Source organism: Panthera onca, chromosome D3, assembly GCF_046562875.1.
Source record: "Panthera onca isolate mPanOnc1 chromosome D3, mPanOnc1 haplotype 2, whole genome shotgun sequence".
Taxonomy (NCBI): Eukaryota; Metazoa; Chordata; class Mammalia; order Carnivora; family Felidae; genus Panthera; species Panthera onca.
Genome location: NC_138350.1, coordinates 76,094,779 through 76,114,876, shown reverse-complemented (window position 1 = coordinate 76,114,876; position 20,098 = coordinate 76,094,779). Strand labels below are relative to the sequence as shown.

General features: G+C 48.9%; 1 protein-coding gene across 10 annotated transcripts in view; it reads right to left on the bottom strand.

Moving 5' to 3' along the window:
• Window positions 1–587: 587 nt before the first annotated feature.
• NEDD4L (NEDD4 like E3 ubiquitin protein ligase) overlaps window positions 588–20,098 on the bottom strand; it is a 341,415-nt gene continuing 321,904 nt past the window's right edge. For all 10 annotated transcript variants that reach the window (XM_078435202.2, XM_078435204.2, XM_078435203.2 and 7 more), the window contains 7 exons: window positions 17,842–17,915; window positions 15,421–15,481; window positions 14,147–14,206; window positions 12,613–12,720; window positions 11,269–11,365; window positions 10,379–10,451; window positions 588–5,591 (listed from right to left, as the gene is read on the bottom strand). In XM_078435202.2, the coding sequence (XP_078291328.1) occupies window positions 5,489–5,591; window positions 10,379–10,451; window positions 11,269–11,365; window positions 12,613–12,720; window positions 14,147–14,206; window positions 15,421–15,481; window positions 17,842–17,915 (576 nt within the window). In that variant the 3' untranslated portion in view covers window positions 588–5,488. The remainder of the gene's footprint in view (window positions 5,592–10,378; window positions 10,452–11,268; window positions 11,366–12,612; window positions 12,721–14,146; window positions 14,207–15,420; window positions 15,482–17,841; window positions 17,916–20,098) is intronic.

The window sequence follows — 20,098 nt, the reverse complement described above, 5'->3', positions numbered from 1 at the left end:
CTCCTGGCAGTCCCTGAGGGGACAGGCGAGGGCCATCAAGAGGAGGCTTTTGTTCTAAAAAGGAACCTTTTTTTTTTTTTTTAATTTTGAAAGAAAACATTTTTAATGCTGACAAACACTAAAGGTTTAGAAAAAAATACAATAAAAAGGAAACGTTTTTGAGGAGGCTACCGTTTTCACCGGGAATTGACAGGAAATCTGGAATCTGATAGCATCTTTCTTCTGAGAACCTCTCTGGGCTTCATTACTGAGTCTTAGTAACTCACATTAAATTGAGAGTTGGTTGCTTAAAACCCAGAGGTAAAATATGCCCTGCTAGGGATGGACTCCTATGAATTATGCAAGTGTAAAGTCACTAATTCTCAAATTTAATAACAAGAGGACAGATGGCTCAGAACTGATGCGCATTCCAGCGAGTGTAAGCCTTGTGCTTTGGGCGGACTTTAATGATTTTTTAAAGGTGTGGGGCTTTGAGGGATATTAAGGGAAAGAACGTCCTATAAATCTGCAGGCATTTAAAACCCCTGAAACAATTAAGACAATGCGTTCACCAAGAAGCTTCAAATCAAATCAGACAACCCGTAATACTCGGTGTAGAAAAACGTTCCAGCTTCCATAATTCTTTATTAAATATTTGACAAGTTGTATCACTTCTTTACAACGACTTCATTTTGTCACATTACTCTTTTGCTGTCAGGAAAACAATCTACAATTTCTCTTCAGATCTCTTAAGAAAAATGAAAAGCAAAAAGGATTTGTACTTAAAACTTTTCCTGTATCAAATTCAACCATATTTTAAAGCGATTCTGATTGTGAAAAGGAGCGTTATCCGTAAGTTGTCTTTAAAAAATTTCCAAGTAGTTTGGTTTTTAGTCACTGTATCAAATAGTACTTGGCTTTGTATTAGGAGGTGGGGTTTATAATAAAAAGTTACGAAACATTGAGAATTCATTTGGAATGCTTGAAACTCTTTTCACCTTAAAAGTCACTGTTGTTTTCATGTTTCATTTGGTAATAAATCCTGAATTAGGGAATGACAGCATATTAGCATCATTTTCCTGGGGTGCTCTCAGGCTCCGAGGGTCAGAAATCTCAGGACACGGCTTGGAGAAAACTGTAGAAGGACTAAGCTCTCACTCCCTTTCGAAACCAGATTGCTCAAGAAAGGTGTAAAAATGCTATACAAATATATACATATATATTTGGACAGCATACGTACGTACGTATGTATATACATATCACATAAGTAGTAGTAAAGGGAAAACAAAGTCACGCGAAGTTAACATGAAGGAAACCGTGACAATCTAGGTGAAATCAGTCTGAGTAAGAGGGCAAGCTGGCTTATACAGGAACACGGATGTCTGCAGACACAGGGTTATGGTCATCAGAAAGGCTTTCAATGCTCTGACACAAGGTTGGGATGCAGTACACAGAGGTCTGTCGCCAATGTCGTTAGATTCCCATCGGAAACGTGAAACCGACAAACAAGACACGCACCTTAAACATGCGTTACTTTGCGCGTAACGCCTTTCACAAAGGACGGATGTCTAGGGAGAAGTTTTACTGGAAAATTTCATACAAACAGAAAGCGATCCTCTCCTGAAATAAAACAGTATACAAGCTCACGTCCTAATGCTACAGCATTGTTTCTGACACACTGAAAGCACGCCGGGGTGGGGATGTGTGTATGCCAGTGTATATACACTATTCATTAAGGCTTAGATAAATTAAAAAAAGTGGTCCAAAGTATATCACATTTTCTTCCCAGTTTTAAAATCTAAAGTACAAAGTGGAGTTTATCAGGAGTTTTAAAAACGCATCTCAGACCTGAAAGTGGCAGTTTTGACATGACTTATCAGGATGTACCCCAAAGCCTGAATGAGACAGAGGTAGTGCTCAGATCTCCTGGGGGCCAGGGAGGGAGCAGGCCAGACAGTTACTCTGCACAGCAGCACCCCCTACTGACGAGGCAGGAAATGACACCGGACAGCGGTGACCTCTCCCTGTCAGGACACGGGGCGTGGAGTCAGCAGAAAAGAAAGAGGGTGCCTAGCACAGTGGGGAGGGGCTTGGGAATTGACGAACCCACGCTGTCTATAGATTTTGAAAGTTCGGAGGTGAGATACAAGACTTAGGAAAATGCTCGAGTCGGGTGTTAAACAATTAGTAACTGTTGGGGCAATCAGTAATTTGCTGCACATGAACGTGGCTTTCAAGAGAGCCGATCTGGATCTGGCAAGATCAAACAGCAATGGTACACGCTGTCTATTTAACAATGTGAGATGTAGAAAGTGGTTCAAATATTTTGCAAAATCATTTCTCTGAATCTGTCACTGCATCCTTATGTGGGAGTAATAACCCATGTCAGACGCTTTGGAGCATCTGTCATCTGACCATCAGGAATAGCTCATGTTCGACCAAAGGGCCTTGTAAACAAAAATTAAAGAAGCATCTTACATTCTTGTGATCTGGTACAGAATATAGAAAAGTCAATAACGGAAAATGCGTTAAAGCGGAATACAACTTTGAAACAGACAACTGCCTCATTGTCTCCCGTTCCAGAGGCAGCGGTGGAAAAGCAGCGCACTATGGGAAGCCAATCCAGACTTTCCAAATTCGCCTTCAGGCCAACAAGGGACGGGGATCGAAATCCTGTAGTTGTGATAACTCATGTCCATCATGCAGTTGCCCTGGAACCAGCTTCTTAACCTTGCGGCAAAATGACCCATAATAATGGTACCTTCTTCCGGAAACTTAAAACAAGCCAGACTCGGGGAATTTTTAAGAGAACGGGGGGTGGGGGTGGGGGTGGGGGACCGAGACCTTGGACTTGGGAGAAGGGCCACTGCTAGGGGGAACAGGAAGAGGTGGCCCACCCTCCCCGCCAGGCCTGTGGGTTCCAACGGTGCAGTTTCTTAACCACCACCTGTGACTCTGTCCTGCTGGAGGCAAGGGACAGTGGTTGTCAGGACTTGGAGAAAACAAGATCTAGGACTGTTTTAGACAGAGTGAAGCCTCAAGAACTGCTGAGATTGAGGGAACCTCGTGTGTGGATTAAAAGCAAAACAAAACAAAAACAAACCCCAAACCCAGCACTATTCAGCCGTTACTGCAATCCAATATTTAGTGGTAGGTGAACTGAAACGTCATTCACAAATACGTCATTCAAGTATTCAAAGGGGTCCAGTTCGATAATTCTTATCTGCTCCTGGTACAGGAAGTAGCTTAGGATGGGTTTTTCTTTCACATTTTTAACACTTTGCCTAATTTGCATTTACTAAATATTCTGATTTTTTGAGTATACAGTTTGCAAAATGACAGAATCCCAGTTCTTCAACTAGAATCGTAGGCTTTCTCCCCTATAATGACATGATCACTCTCAGAATCCATCCAAGCACTGGCTTTGGCGTGAGTCTAACAAGAAAGCCCCCTGGACAGTGAGGGGTTACACAAAGGGGGTTTTTTGCCATGCGACACTGGTTATATTGACTGTAGGGGGGAAAAAAATCCCACAAGTAGATAAAAATAATAACCAATGTTATTTTTTCTGATTACTCGACATCTAAGCTCTCTGATCACTGTTGGGTATTTTTAAATCAATAGGAAAGGGGAGCCAATCCTCAGCTCTGCAGAAATCCTTCTTCTCTCAGACACCTCCGACCTCTGCACCTCTATAATGCAGTTAGTTCATTTATAACCACAAACGTTCCTGGTTTCTCACGAGCCACCCGGAGCTGGGGAACAATGAATTTCTTACACCAAAAGGTCCTTCTTCCGTAACAAACGGGGAGGCCCTGAAACCACAATTTTCTGTCTTTATCTACGAGTGGCAAGGGATCACATCTCTAGAGTCCCCCCACTCGCGACGGGGTTTAGAACAACACAGGTGAAAAGGACAGCAGGGCTGAACTGCCCCGCTGCCTCAGGCTTTCTCTCAAAACACCACGGAATCCCGCAACGAAGGCTCACAAGTGCCAAAGGATCCCGACGGCGCGGAACCCTCCCCCCCGGGCCCCGCCAGCTTCGCAGCGCGACCGCGGGGGCCAAGTCAGAGAGTTCCTGCTCACTTTTAATCCAGCACAGAACAGACACAACTCAGGCGGTACACAGTATTGAAGCATGCAACGTGTCCTAGGTGACAAAACCCGGTGAGGCAGAGTGCGCATTAAATTAATCTTGCTAGCGGGGTAGAAATCACAAAACAATTGGTGAGGACAGGTGTGTAGGCTCAGCTTTACATCCAGGTTTTATACACCAGCAGCCAGATTCACAATGGACAGATATTGCACCAGAAAGATGTGTGCAGGGAGAAGAAATCATCATCACATTTAATGCCTATGATTTACAAACAACGACCACCCATCAACAAAACCAGATACGACCCCCAGGGAGGACATAAAGTGCCTTCAGAACTGGTGCAGTTGGGACAGAAACTGGTTATTTAGCTACCGCTAGCCAACGCGTACAAACGGGACACGACACAGAGCTGGTTTCCACAGTTTCAAATCAAGCGAGTGTCGAGGCCCATTCAAATGTCTCTACGACAAACAGCAAAGAGTTTGGAAAAGGTAATGAAAGAATGGCTGTACAGCATCACGGAGGGTTAAGTGATTTCTCTAATGAGAAAGGACAGTCCGACCCTGCCTCCGATGTGTTCTAGCACACGGAATTACTTCTAAGGAATAACGGTGTGGTTCCTTCCTTCAAGCCAACACCAAATTTGTCATGCTATGTTACAATTCTCTCAGCCTGGAGCTATTACGCTAAATTTGCACACACACACAAAATGTAATATCCAGTTTGTTTTCCATTCTCTCAGAGTATGGAGAAAAGTAGCATTATGTCTAATGTTCTATTTTAAATTCTCTCAAAGTACTTGTCCGTAGGTATCTGGACCAAAAAAAAAAAAAAAAAAACAACAACAGTCTTTCAATTCTAATAACATAGGGAGTGGGGGGGGGGGGCGGTCAAAGTACTTCAAAAATAAAAATGTCACTGACATTAAACCTGGTATGAAATTCAAATACAAAAAAAATATGCTCACTTTTCCAAGTACACGAGACATCTTTAATTGTAATGAAATAAAATCTGAAGATCGGTCTAAATCATTTTAAAAAGTAAACATGAGTTGTAATACTATACCTGTAGAGTGATTAATCCCATTCATTGTCATTATAAAGTATGTAAAATATTTATTAAGGGCTTTGCCTACAGAGGCACAACATAAATAGAATAAGTCCTCCTGAAATGTTATTAGTGTACACATCAACCAGTTGATAATTTGTGGTGGAAAATGCAGGAACGCGGCCTGGGACCGGGCTCCCGCGTCTGAACCTGGGCAAGTCGCGGGTGGAGGCCCCGCCCCGGGAGCCAGGCCGCCGTGTGCGGCCGCTCTTCCGCCTCGGTCTCTGCAAAGTCAGGTGTTGGGCAAATGCAAAAGTGCAAGCAGGACTCGCTCGATGAACAACCACCCCGAGGACGGGGGAGCTTAATCCACCCCCTCGAATCCTTGAGCGTTTTCCACGGCCATGAGAAGTTTCTCTCGTAAATCTTCGAAGGTTTCATACGGAGGTAAGTCAAGGCGATTAAAGCTGCAAGAGTAACAGAAAGAACAGGTAAAAAGGCATCCTTCTTGCCCTGCAGTCACAACGGCATTTCCTAGGTTTGCCTAAGGAGGCATCTGGTACCTGAGCAAGAGCGTGCAGAGGTCTTCACCAACCATTCTGACTATCAACAATAAATGCCAGCGATGGGGGCGCCTGTCGGTTAAGTGTCTGACTTCGGCTCAGGTCATGATCTCACAGTTCGTGGGTTCGAGCCTCGTGTTGTGCTCTGTGTTGACAGTTCGGAGCCTGGAGCCTGCTTTGGATTCTGTGTCTCCTTCCCTCTCTGCCCCCCCACCCCCCTGCTTGTGCTTCCTTTCTCTCAGAAATAAATACACTTTAAAAAAAAAAAGAAAAAGGCCAGCAATGAAATCGTCCACGCCAAAGAGGCTGCAGAACCCACGGGGGAGAGTAAGGAATTTTCTGGGGTCATTGACATCCGTGCCAAGTTCCAAACCCTCAAACACAAAGAACTGACATGTTAGGGATGAACCAAAACCAAGGCTGAGTCTATTTCGAATGCTCTCGCTTATTCTTATTCTGTGCTAGCTCCCAAGCTAAGTGCTTTTCCCGGTGGTAACTCAGTTTGTTTTCATCACGGGCCTCTGAGGCGGGTAATGGTTTCTCTAGATTCAGGTCCTGGAGCAGAGGGGAAACGTCAAGGGGCCCGAGCTCTCATTCCCAGGAAACCAGGCGGCTGGCGTCTCCCGAATTCCAACGCTAAGCTGCCTGCTCAAAGCAAAGGCGAGCAAGTCATCGACATTTGGAGTGGAAAGCCGCATGTACAGCAAGCCTCCAAATATCTAGAGGCTTCAGCCTGGCGACAGGGAAGCCTTCAGACAAACAGTGGCCTCCGTGGGCGATGAGGCACACCCGTCTATGAGAACAGGTTCAGATACTGGCTCTGCGATGTGACCTTGGGCGAGTTACCTTACTCTGAATGCGCTCGTCTGCTTTTTCTGTGAAACGGGGAAACTGCTCCCAGGATGCCAAGAGGGTCAAACCAGAAGGCATGTAAGGTGTTCCTCGCACCAAGCAAGTGCCCAAAGATGGCGACCATAGTTCTCTGTCACTCACCTCTCACTGAATGCCTGCATGGGGCACAAGGCGTTAGAATCGGTACCCATGGGGGTGCCCTGCTGACACGTACCGGTCATGAAAATGGCCACATGCACTTGCCAAGGCTGGTGATGGCTGGAGTAAGAGTGAGTGAATGTGCAGCACGGCAGTCACCACTGTTAAGTACTCTTGGTCTACTACCTCAGTGAATGCTAGCAATCACCCCTATTCTAGAAAAGAGGAACGGAGGCACAGAGAGGTTAGGTAACTTGCCCAAGGTCACGCAGTAAGTGGGAAAACCAGGACTGTGCCCCAGGCTGGCTCCAACACCTGGCTCAGACCGCTGTGCCGCCCCAGCATTGAAAACTCCCTCCTGGCACTGACCTATGATTCCAAACATGAACAGCATGAGTCCTTATGTTTCAAAAACAGTTATCAGCAGCCAGTAGAAGCGGACACACATCCACGGTGGGCCCTTTAGAGACCCTTAACATGTTTCACAAGACCCACCGAGCACTCAGACTTTTAAGTCGCTAAACGCCAAAGTTACAGCAGAGGACAACACGAGGCTTCTCAAACTGGACTTCTCAGAAACCCAGGAATCCTGAAGACTAAGTCCAAAAGGGTTTTCAGTTTGATAATGGTCTCAAACGTTACCTTACCAGCTGTCACCACAGAGCTCCACGTTTGCAGACTGCATTTAGAAACAGCCTGTCACAGAGGCGCCCGGGTGGATCCGTCGGTTGGTTAAGTGTCTGACTTCAGCTCAGGTCATGACCTCACGGTTCGTGGGTTTGGGCCCCGTGTCGGGCTCTGTGCTGACAGCTCGGAGACTGAACCTCTTTCGGATTCTGTGCCTCCCTCTCTCGCTGCCCCTCCCCTGCTCACACTCTGTCTCCCTCTCAAAAATAAATACATATTTTTTAAAAAATGAAAAAAAAAACCACCCCAAACCCCAGCCTGTCACAGAAGCTGACTTTAGTCTGACCTGCAGTTGGTCTTACACAGTCCGGGGCCTGTGATCCCTACGGGGCCTAGTGATGCATTCTCGAGGATCTGTGACCATCTTTCTGTTGTGTATGACCGTTGCTTCCAATTATCGTGATGGTCATAGGAGTTAACGCATCTAACGTGCTCAGGACAATGCCTGGAACACAGTAAGTGCCTGGTAAGTGTCTGATGAGCCAGGAGCCTGGCTGGCTCTGACCTGCCACTGGCCAGCTGAGTGGCCTCCATATTCTCGGTGGGACCCGCTTCCTCATGTGGAAGACGTGTGGGCTGCCTGAGGTCATTTTTAGTCTCCAAAGAGTGGGTGGGTCTGTGAGTCTTTGAAAAGTATAAATATCCAAGCAGTGATCTTTGATGGGACAGTGAGATGAAGCCCTTTCAGTCATTTCATCTGAGAGGTTTATGAGCTCTCCGGGTAAATCGGGTTTTTATTCTGAAGCTTAATGGTCGATTTAACATTTTCACAAAACCTGGACGAAATCAGACCTATCTATAGCTAAACTGGACGGTGGCACTGCTGCTGTAGGCAGCCGGCCCAGTGCAGTCTGGGGGCCAGGCTGGGAGCAGAGTCACCCAGAGAAACAGGCCCACCCCTGCCAGCCGGTGCTGCCTGCAGCCTGCCCTCTTCTTCACCGGGCGGGAGTCTGAGCATCAGCAGGCCGACGCCTGTCACTTGATTTCTGGGACCCACACAGGAGCAAAGAGGCTCCGCTAAGAGCCCACTGGGCTGCTTCCCTCCCGTGGGCAGACCTCCGTCCTCCCTAGGGAAGGGCAGGGGTTTTACACTCTGTGTGCCAGGGGCTCCCGGGGAGTTCTGAAAACCCCACAGCTCAGGCTACGCCCCAAACCAACTATGTCCAAATCTCTGGGGTCCGGACCCCAGCATCAGATTTTCTGAAAACTTCTAAGAGGTTCCAATGTGCAGCCGATACTGGGAAGCACTGAGTTCGGAGATCGTCTCTGGGCAGCACCATGTTTCAGATGTGATCCAAGCACACGGACTCGGAAACGGAAGAAAAGGTCAACAGTAAAGACGTCTGTCCACAGGGTCACGGAGGGACACAGGCCGGACGCTCGAGTATTTGGTTCTCTTCAGAGAGTCTCCAAAGAAAGCGAACTGCAGCAATAAAGGCAGCAGATCTAATGCCGTGGTTAGTGTGCAGATCCCGATTCTGGCGGAGCTGAGTTCCAATCCTGTGCTCTGGGAGTCTGTGAGCTGTGTGACCCTGGGGCAAGCGTCCTGGCCGCTGATGGGGATGCCGGCGTCCCGTGAGGCCGCCACCGAGACTCACCAGTGCCTGGCCCACACAAGACGGCTGTGCCGGTAGTTCAGCCCTTACTCCCACCTAGCTTTACCAGCCTGTGAGCTGGGGAGTTCTGCATCAACCCCAGTGGTCCCGGGGCTCAGCGCAATGCTGCCTGCCTTCCAGACGCAGGCTATCATAACCCAGAAAACTACACTGGGCTCGGACACTGTTTGGAATCCAAGCTCCAAACCACCAATGCATTCTCCCTCGAGAATAAAGGCAGAGGATCACGGCAATCACCGCTTCGGAGAGCCACCGCTTTAGGTGGAGTCAGCCTGCTTCCGAGCGTCGGATGGGCAAGCACCATGTTCACTGCATTCAGAGCCCCATGACTGGTAAAAGCGGGGAGGCTTTCTCTCCAGCAAAGGCAAGGGAATCGAACGACCTCCCTCGGCCAATTTTCCGCAAACGCGCTTTCAGGAGAATTGCCGCCTAGCGGGCACGTAGAGGGCAGGGGGGCGTTTCCCCACGATAAGCATTCCCGGGCGCCCTGCAGCCCCTGGCTCTGGAAGGCCCCCTGCTGGTGAGGAGAGCAGGGCTGTGCGGCCCACCGTTTCCAGAGGGGCCACCTCCACCCGCTTCCTAAGAGCAAGACACGGAAGTCTGTGGGCAAAGCCGACGCCGGGAACGTCGCGCCTGGCTTAGCAAGAGCGCCCTGAGAGCTGCTAAGTGTCATTCTTGTGCCGAGGGTTTAGGGGAGCCTTCGGAGACGGCGGGGTCCCCTCCTCCCGGCCCCCGCATCCTGGAGGCTGAGGGCTGCTGCCTTGCTCCCACCCCCGGGGCACGCGGGCCTCTGTCAGACCTCTCCGGCCCTCCAGCCACCGTCGTGCTGTTGCTCAATTCCAGAGCCTTACGAGGTACGGATGGTCATGAGAGGTCTTCTAAAACAGTGTTTCTCCAGGGAATTTTAGCCCAAGTTCTGGGAATAAAAACCATCTTCAGGTTGCAGTACAAACCCAGTCTGTCAATGGGGTCTGAGAACAGCCATGACCTTGTACGGTGACTACACGGTGCAAGGTGCGATCCGTACTTCTGGAGTACTGAGGAAGGATGGGGTCTGGGGGCGACGCCCACCAGCTTGGGGGGTGGGGATTGGAGAAGGAACGCCCCCCAGCATGGGGGGTGGGGCCTGGGGACAGAGGTACCAGCAGGGGGGTGGGGATTGGAGGAGGAAACCCGCCCCCCCCCCCAACGTGGGGAGCAGTTAACCCTTTATGAGCCAAACACACCGGGTCCGTTCAGACCATGGTTTGAGCTTTACCAGCCATTATTCTAGAATCTACACTTTGTCCGCTATCCGTGGGCAGGCAACATGGCACTCTGTAACCTCCAGCCCTGCATCAGCCCCACCTAAGCGTTTCAAACACGATGTGTGGACAACTGGGTGTTTTTGTCACTCACCACGTATGAGCTCTGGGCAGTTTTTCAGGACTCCCCCATTGCTCTATTGTAAACAGCTGAGGACCATTGGAACCTAGGCGAAAAAAGAGAAATAAATGCTAAGCGTGCTCAAGGTGGGAGAGCAGAGCTGAGGTGGGGCCTGAAGGAAAGGGAAGGAGGTGGGTGAGCGTCGTGCAGGAGACAGAAACACCGTCCTGGCTCCGGGCAGCACTGAAGCCCTGCTGTCGGGAGTTACAGGGGCCTGCACAGCCTCGCACAGACCCTGCACCTCCTTCAGAATGGAGGGGCACCAAGTTTCACAGCAAGCCCCAGTGCAGCCGGCTGCAGCCTTTCAGCGGAGCCCGGAAAGCTTACACTTAAGGCATTGGGGTGGGGGGGGGGGTGGTGAACTCCAACCTTAAAGCAGAGCAGAAAGAGTGATTTCCTAACATCTATATAGTAAGCTCCAAGGGATTCTGTCTCCTGGAGGTAAGCAGTCCTTCAAGATACACCAAGATACGAAACGAGAGAGAGAGAAAAACGGGGCGCCTGGGTGGCTCAGTTGAGCGTCTGACACTTGATTTTTGGCTCAGGTCGTGATCTCAGTCATGGAATCGAGCCCTGCACTGATGGCATGGAGCCTACTTGGGATTCTCATTCTCTCTCTCTCTCTCTCTCTCTCTGCCCCCCCCCACTTTCATGCTCAGTCTCTCAAAATAAGCTTTAAAAAAAAAAAAACAACACAGACAGACCAACTTTTTTCTGTACTAAACCCAAAGCCCTCTCCCCACGAGTCCTTTGACGGGACCTACGGGTGACACATTCTGGGAGGCAGAGCCGTGCGGGGCCGCCGCGGAAGCCTGGCTGCAAAGTCACAGGAGGAGAACTGAACCCATCGGTGCCCCGCTCACCATAAAGTTCGGCGAACCCATTCATGGGTACTCGCGACGTCCCCGTGACAAACTGCAGCAGCCGGATCCGCTTCTCCGCATCCATGAGCAGCACGGCCTGGGAACGGAGGCAGAAGGTCGTTACACTGCGTGGGGCACCCGGCCTGGGCTGCGGTAACCCAGACAGGCCAGACGCAGTCATAAATACTGCAGCGTAAGACCGAGACCGCTGACTGAAAACAGAGTCTGTTTTTTATGGGCCCAAGAGTACCGCCTGTGTGATCTCAGAGAACGAGAGATCGCGACGTCTCTTTCTTCTTCTGCCGACAGGTCAAAATAAATGAAATACAAAGCAAACTCTTTGGTGGCACGGAGCTCACGCTTCCGTGGGCGAGGCGTGCCAGCCCCACCGCGGGCCGATCATACACCCCCAGTGTTCGAGAAGCGCCAACATCAGGAGGCCAGGTTAGGAGGGGAGATTTCAGACCCAGACAGATCCTCTAAAGGTAACATTTTAGAAAAAGAAAGGACAGCAGAGGCCAGGTCAGGCCTCTAGAAAAACCCGGGTATGCTACGCATCTGAATTATGACAAGAATTGTGTAGACAGGCGGACTGGGCTTTGAAGATCCTGCTTTTAAATTTTTCTCTCTCTTCAGTTGGTTGAGCGTCTGACTCAGGTCACGAGTCTGGTTTAGGCTCAGGTCATGATCCCAGGGATCATGAAATTAAAACAAGTTTTGGGATTTCTTATTTCTGGAAGTAAATAAACAAGCTTTCCCCCCCTGAAACTGTTCTTTAGAAGGCAGTTTATGGTCTCTTGCCTGGACTTAACTCACTCCTATTTCGCTTCTCTCCTCAGCTAAAGAAAAAGCAAACGTTGGCCCTAAGATAGTACATCAAATTTCATTTGCATCCTTGACTGAAGGATATAAAATATCAAAATATTTGTTGGAATTAACCAAGAAAGGGGAAAATGATTTTTTAACCAAAAATGGCATCTTGGCACAATCTCAAAGCATGCTTTGCCCCGAGAAGCTTCCCATTCTCATTTATACTTTGGTGGACCAGTTCTGACTCTCGAACCCAATTACCGACTTCCTTGTACTCAGTGGGTTCCTCACATAAAGCCGCTTCAGTCAGGCGGTCAAGGAAGGACAAAGTACTTTGATAAGGATGGACCATGTGCAGGATAACTGCTCACCAGAGTGATGGAAACACAGCAGGAAGGGCTGCTTTCTCCCCCCAGTGGCCCAAGTGCCAACAGAGTCTTGGGTTGCAGAAGCAGGACCACGGGAAGGCAGCACAGAGCCCTCAGGCCCAAGCCAGGCTGGGGAGAGGGACCGCCCCAGCAGCCACGGCCTTACCTTCCAGAACCACTGAATGACAGGGTGGTTTGGGCAATAGCCATTCTTATAGATAGAATGTTGTCTCCAGTCGTTCACGTCCACGTCGCCAAGGCCGCACATCAGCAACTAGGAGAGAGAAGGACCAGATGTGAACGGGCGCATGTGAAGGCCCAAGAAATCACCCACGGAGGAATGGCCTTTTCTCAACACCAGCACTTTGTCATGGGTAAAGCAGGTACGCCAGGAGCTCTTAAAAACAGGTGACGGGGACAACATTCTCCTCCACCTCAGGTAAGAGGCAGCGTGGGCAAGGAGGGGGACCCAGTTCTAACGTGTGTTCAGGCCACAGCCACTCACGGTGCAAATGCCACTCCACGTCTGTCTCTTGCCCACCCCTCTAATCTGAGCTGGGTGTTCAGATTTTCTCGGGCTCCGTTTACAGCTGCTCATTACTCCAGCCGTCTTCCCTTCGGAGAGGTTATGTGTCTCCATATCTGAAATGTCTCCCAACCCACAGGAGGACTAGTGCTTTATGGCAGCCAGAGCCCCGCTCAGTCGGCTTGCTGACCAGAGCTGTGTGCGTGTGGACCTGTCCTAATGTAGTGACCGGGGCAGTGACCGGGGCTTAGGGCTCGTCTTACTACCTGACCCCCCCAGCAGGAAGGATTCCTGGGCACAAGAGCACACGACGCTCCTGCAGAGGCACCAAAAAAAAATGGAAGGAGAGCTAAACCAGACGCCTGAGAATGGATCCTAGGCGTGACCGTGCCCAAACCTTGTTGGGTAAACGTGGGAGGTCATGAATTGCTCCCTGCCTCAGTTTCCCCACCTACTAAACGAAGGGATTACGACATATGACTCAACATCATCGGCCTTGAAGTTTCTATTTCAAGATAAAAGAACAGAAGGCTAGTCTAGGAGAAATGCTTCGCTGGATGTGGTGGCCTGGACAGACGGGGGACAGCATCTCAGTGGACACAGTCTTCCTCCTTCTATTGCTGTGGGCAGAACGAAGGGTGAGAGGTTCCTAGTTCTCACCTAGGTCAACACAAAGAAACTGAAACAATCCTGTACCAATGGCCTCCTGCTACTGCCTTGGTGTCTCCCAAAGTTCTCCCTTACTCAATGTGCACCACGTCAAGTCCACAGAGACACTGTTCCACAGCCCCTGGTGCTCGCGTCCTGGCCAAGGCCCAGTTCAGCTACCCCTGTGTGGGCGGGAGGCCCAGCCAACGGGCCGTCTCAACCTTGACTCTCTCGACAGCAATTCTCCTTACCCTGTGCACCTGGCCACGAACCCAACTCAGCTCAGCAGGCCTCTACTTGTCCCGTGTCCCAGAACTGCCCTCTCCCGGGTGAGGAACCGACAAGGGACTGCTTTTGCTACTCTCTCCTCTAAGGTCGACAAGCACACCCCGTGAGAGACATATAGTGCAATCCATCTAAGCTCACTCCCTAAGACCTTGCGGACCAGGAAATAACATCTCATTGGTGAGGTAGTGAGGACCACTTTAAAAATACCTACTTTACAGAAAACGTTTAAAACACAAACCTCCAGCTCATTTTCATCGAAAATTTTAATCAAATCAATAGGAAGCAGTTCTGTGAATCCCTGAAAGAAAAAAAAAAAATCACCGTCAACACCTTTTTCCTTGAAAGAGACAAATTTCACAGAAAAAACAAAGCAGCCAGGAAAAACATTCTTCGCTGGTGATTTATGTGTCAGCGATAGTATCCGGTGACTGTAGTTTCGACACGAACGGCACAGTCACAATAGAAACGTCTTGAAAAGCAGGAGGACCTAGAGGGTTCGGATATTTGAGTAATCTCAGAAACCCTTGGAAAATACGGGTTACTGGAGGCAGGCGAATTCCGGAAGCCATCTATGACAGAGCGATGAGTCAATGTGTCCTGAAACACCCGAGCCACAGATGTGCGAGAGAACGTGTTTCACAACAAGGTACGGAAGGCACAGAGAGGCGATACGAGAGGAAGTGATGTGATCCGGGACAGGAGAGAGGAGCACAGAGACTCAGCTCTGGCTCCCGGTTCGCACCGACCCCTGGAGGGCTCCAGAGCGGCCTGCTCCCTGCCGCTGGGTCTTGTGGGCAGCACCTGGTTCCTGGAAGTGGGATCCCTTGGGGCAGGGCCAGGAACCTGCCTCCCGGGTCTCTGACGTAAAGAAAGCATGAAACTCGCTGTGCTCTTGTACGTCTAACTCACCCTTTCATGCCGCAAGTCCCTGAATTTTGTGAGTGGCCTAGGGCTCTACTTGCTGCTGTGGGTGACCGAGCTGGGGCAGGCCAAGGAGGGCATCGCCTAAGGACTCCACACTGGTTTGGTGTGCACCTGGGGGGTGGTCTCGTGTTCTCTTTACTAAAGCTGTTATCAAGGCTTCAAAAGGAATTTCGCTTTTGGTCCAAGTGAACCATTTTTTTTAAAAAAACGATGAATCCCCCCCACCCTCCGCTAGGGGCTCGGGAGCACCGCTGACATCACGGATTTGGATCTGAGGAGTGTCTGCTTCACCCTCTAACAGGGTGAACGCTGGCCCAAGACGGCTCGGTGTTAAGATAGAAACCCAGCCTAAGCAGAGGTGTTCTACGTGTGCCTGGGTGGAAGTCTGTGAGGAATTCAGGCGGAAGCGTAACAGGAGAACATCCCTGAAAAGAAAGGGTGGCCCACAGGGTGAGCCGCGCAGGCCTGACCTTTCTGCCGCGCATCCCCACTCCCTCGCCATGTTGCGGTGTGCAAACAGCGCCCCCGCGCCACCCCACGGAGGAGAGCCATCCTCTCTCAGGCGAGGATTGGCGGCCCAAGACTTACCTCCAAGAAGGCGTTCATTTGCTTCTGGACCCTGTTCACAAACCTCCACTGGATGACCAAGCTGCAGGAGAAATGGGACAATTTGCATCCACCCTCGTCACCACGGGCACACATTCGTTTCTTCACACCTTCTCAGAGGGGGAGGGGAAAGTGGAGAAACCCCACTTTTGATGGGGGGCAAACGGGAGGGTCTAGAGTTGATGCATTCATTCTTTCAAGGGTGACTGGAACATGGGTGGGAAACCTAAAGCCTGAGCATTTCAAAAGTAATTCATTCCCTCCAACCAAGCCTTAGTTTAACAAAGCTGCGTATAAATGCGACTACGTGGAGAAGAGGGATAAAAAAGGCTGTGGAGTATGGATGTATATGCGCATGGTACACGTATACACACGTGAACTCACATATACACACATCCACGTATACATAAGCATGTACATATATTTTCATTTTATTTTTTTAAGAGAGGGAGAGAGAGAGTGCGCGTGCGCATGCAAGTGAGCGGGGGCAGAGAGAGAGAGGGCATCCCACACAGGCTCCGCACTGTCAGCACAGGGCCTGACGTGGGACTTGAACTCACGAACCTCGAGATCATGACCTGAGCCAAAGCCGGAAGCTTAACCGACTGGGTCACCCAGGCGCCCCAACATGTACGTTATGTTTTTAAAAGGAGTACTCAGTACAACATATCTCGTGAGACAGTTCATTCTGGAAGCGCTAGCCAGTGTACTGGTTTTCAACGACACATAACTTACCAGCAAAATGATTTACACTAACCCTTTAATACCAAAATTTGGAGGCTTAATGATAAGACCTCCTTAAATAACAGAAATCCACTGAAACCATCTTCTCCGTGACAATGTTTAGTGCACAGCAGAATTTACTGTTAGGTGAATCCACTTTAGATTCCGGCTCAAGTCCTGGAAATAGCATGAGGACCTTATCGGAAAGGCTCTCCCCTACCAGATGGTACCCTGGCAACCCTGGGCCGTTGAGGCCCAGCCCCACTACACAGCCACTGCTTGGCCACATCAGGCTTCCCTGCACCTGCTGTACGCATCAGCCCGAGAGCCTTCGTGCACTGGGGGAACCCATGTGTCAGGGGGCAGGTGGAGATTTTAACCATCTTGTCTTTTCCCACCAAATTTGAAACTTAAAAAGAACTGCAAAGGATGATGTACAACATGCATGACAATGTCCACACCCTCAGACATCTGACCCCAATCCCCTTCAGGGCAGTGTTTTAAAAAACCCATTCAAAGCCTGTACCTTCAAATGAAGACAATGGCATCCGCCAAGGTGTCACCCTGCCTGAGACTGTTCAAGTTCGGAATAAGTGTGCCAATTAATGTGAACAGGTAAGGACCGGAGTATCTTACTTCTAGTTTGTTTGTTTGTTTGTTTGTTTAAATTAAGCGCAGCAAGCTTTTAGCTTATGAGGGGAGAAGTCTGCTACTTAACAGTGCATGGTCTGTCAGGGTCTCTAGGCAGAGGCTCCGACACTCTCCGTTTCTTGCTAATTAGGAAGGACAGGTTTTTCTTTGTAGAGGACGCTAAAAGATGTCAAGACTCTTCACCAATTCTCCAAGTTCAAGTCCTCTGACCAACAATTACGCTGAGAAGATAGGAGGGAACCGGCTTGACGTAATGGAGTCCTGAATGCAGGTACGGGGCTCAGGCCACGGCTGCAACCGGCAAGAACCAGAAACTAGGGCCCGGGAACCAAACACCGGTCGGCTGCACTGACCCTCTTCCCTGCTCTGGGGCCAGCAAGGAGGATCCCGGACTTGCGTGCCTGAGGCAGACACATGTACCAAAGAGGGAAATGTAACGTGCCCAACAGACAAAGGCCTTCTGACGGGCAGAAATGCCCTAGGATGACTTAACAGTTGGATTTCCAAAGGACTAAACACTGTGTGCCACCAACTGAGGCTGAGATTAGGTTAAGAAAATTATAGCTATCAGAAACAATTCATTATGTTTGCACATATGAATTTTCCTACCCATTTTAACTATGTTCTTACATTTTTATTATGGAAATGAGGTCGAGAGAGATGCAATATTTTATTTCTGGTTGTTCCTAATTTTACCCCACTGGCTGTTGACACTACGGTTCATCACTGCAAATCTCAATTTTAGACCACATACCCACGTACTCCCATGGCGTGTCTGCTGTATTACTCAATACCGTATACTTTTTTCTCCTTTTGTGGCTCCTTTATACAAGGCAGCTCACTGAAGTCATGATACAAGTCAAACTTTCCACCCTATAATTTGACTTCCCATTAGCCCAAGCCAGAAAGGAACTCATATTGTTGAAAAGTATGTCCCCGACACGCATGAGCTGTTTTGGCAAGGGACACGAACCAAATATGCCATTCAATTTAATAAAAAGAAGAGACTGTAAATATGTGTATACGTACTCAATATATTCCCTTTTGTTTTCATTTGTTACCATTATTTCTGACCCATTGGGCTTCAGATCCACTTGATAGGTCTGTAATTGCAAAGATAAGACAACGATCACCATCGTGAAATTATTCTGCACATTACTAATAACGTCTTACTATAAAAGAAGATAAGCAAAATTCATTCGGAAACATTTCCCAGCAAATGGGCTCTGTGTACAAGAGATTATCTAATGAGGCTTTTATATCGTTGAGATGTTACACATTTAAAGATGTTATCATCAAAGGTGAATTATTTTGCGGTTATTTATGAGTTTTAATTGTTCTCGTACATGACCAACAATGGAGAAGAGCAACATTTTTTCATCTGCTATCATTTATCAAGAAATTAATTAATTACATTTAACAGAAATGACAGGGTACGCTTATCAAGACTACAGAGATCCAAGTTCGAATGCACTTTGTTTCTGAGAATTCGATTTTATAATCTTAAGAAAAGATACATGGAGTTTCTTTCAAAAAGGCAAAGCACAGGGCCTTAAAAAAATAAAAGCAGCTTCAGAAGCAAGGCTGAGGGATGGATTTCCCTGCTGTTCTGAGAGGCCTTGGCCTTCTGTGTGCATCCAGACACATCCTCATCCACTGCCCGGGCAGGCTCCCTCCCGCAGGGCCACCCAGGATTTTAAGGGCAAAGAGGCTGAAAGCAAGCGTGGCCTTTTCTGCACTTCATGCCGGCCCTAACTCAACATCATGGCGTATAAGGCACTAAGTAGCAGAAACCAAGGGAGGAGGGGACTTACTATTTTATAAATAAAATGCTTACTCTTATAAAAATTTTAGGGGGGGAGGGGAGGAAAAAAAATACCACCCCCAAGTCCCATATTCAACGACAGCTACGTTGATGTTTTGCTGGGATCCCTTTCTGCCTTCCCCCCCCACCCCCATGCATAACTGGCTATTTCTGAGAATGAGCCAAGCCTGCGGAAAGGGTTTTCCAGAGTTAAGTTTCCAGGTCACATCCATCACAAGGGATAGATTGCAATCTGTAATGAAATCTTCTGCTTTGGCGGAGGTCCCCCATCAGTGAGGCCTCACCTCCAGGCCACACACACCCAGGGACAGACTGAGCCTCTCTGGCCCCGAAACTCAGACCTTGTTCTCTGGATTATGCACTTGATTACTGCTCTTGGTCATGATGAGATAGCTTTTTCAAAGCACGTTGGTCATCCATTTTCCTCTCTTTTCTACTTCTCTTTCTTCAGGGAGGGATCTGGTGCCTCTATCACATGACTGAACTCCATTTTCTACGATGTTACTTCAGCTCTTTATTGTCCGCGATGTGGATTTTAATTGTTACTGAAGTTTTAAGTTTTCTTCAAGCTCTTCCTTACTTCCCACTTTCCCCTTCTCCACGGCCGTGGTCCTGTCTCCCTGGTTCTCCCTGCAGTTGTCTGCCCGTCCCGTAAGTGCCACGGCAATCCTCGAGGATGGTGGACGGTTACGCGTGGGGTTGAGATGGGCACGTTTCTTAGAAGACAACCTTTTCAGTTCTTTGACCGCTCTCTAGAGGTCTGTGGACCGTATTCATTTATCCTGTATTTTGTAATAAGCCCCCGATGGCTTTTCTTTTCTCCATTTATTCCTCCTCGAAGACTGCACTGCTGTTCCCTTTCAGTGACGGAGTCTCCCCATCACATTCACACCAAGCAAGTCAATACATCCAAGCCCAGCCCTTGGGACTGAGAGGTCTCACGCACAGTTCAGCAACACTAAGGTAGAATTTTTTCCGGGGGCTGCAGCTTCCAGAGAGTCCTAGAATGAGAAGATCAACCACAGGGAGAGAGAACGGGGCATGAAGAGGAGAAAAACACCTCTGGGGCCTCCAAAAGGAACACGTAGTGAGGAAAAAGAGCAGCCAGCCAGCAGGGCTGACTGGAGAGAAACAGTTCTTCCCCACTCTGCTGGTGGGAGTCTAATTACTTCAACCTTTTGGGAAGATCATTTAGCAACAGGCATCAATTTTAATGGGCACAGCATTCCCTGTCATAATACTTTTAGAATTTATACCACGGGGAAAAAACTGGTCAAATGTACAAGACGCATACTCCCAAGATTATGATCATTATGCTGCCTGTGTAGCAAAATAATGAAATAGCCTGCACGCCTAGCGATGGGGCCTGGTAAAAAAATGCACGGTCTAGGAAATGGAATTCGGTGTAGCCACTTTAATGGAATACATCGACATTTCCTGACATGGAAAGGTATCTGGGAT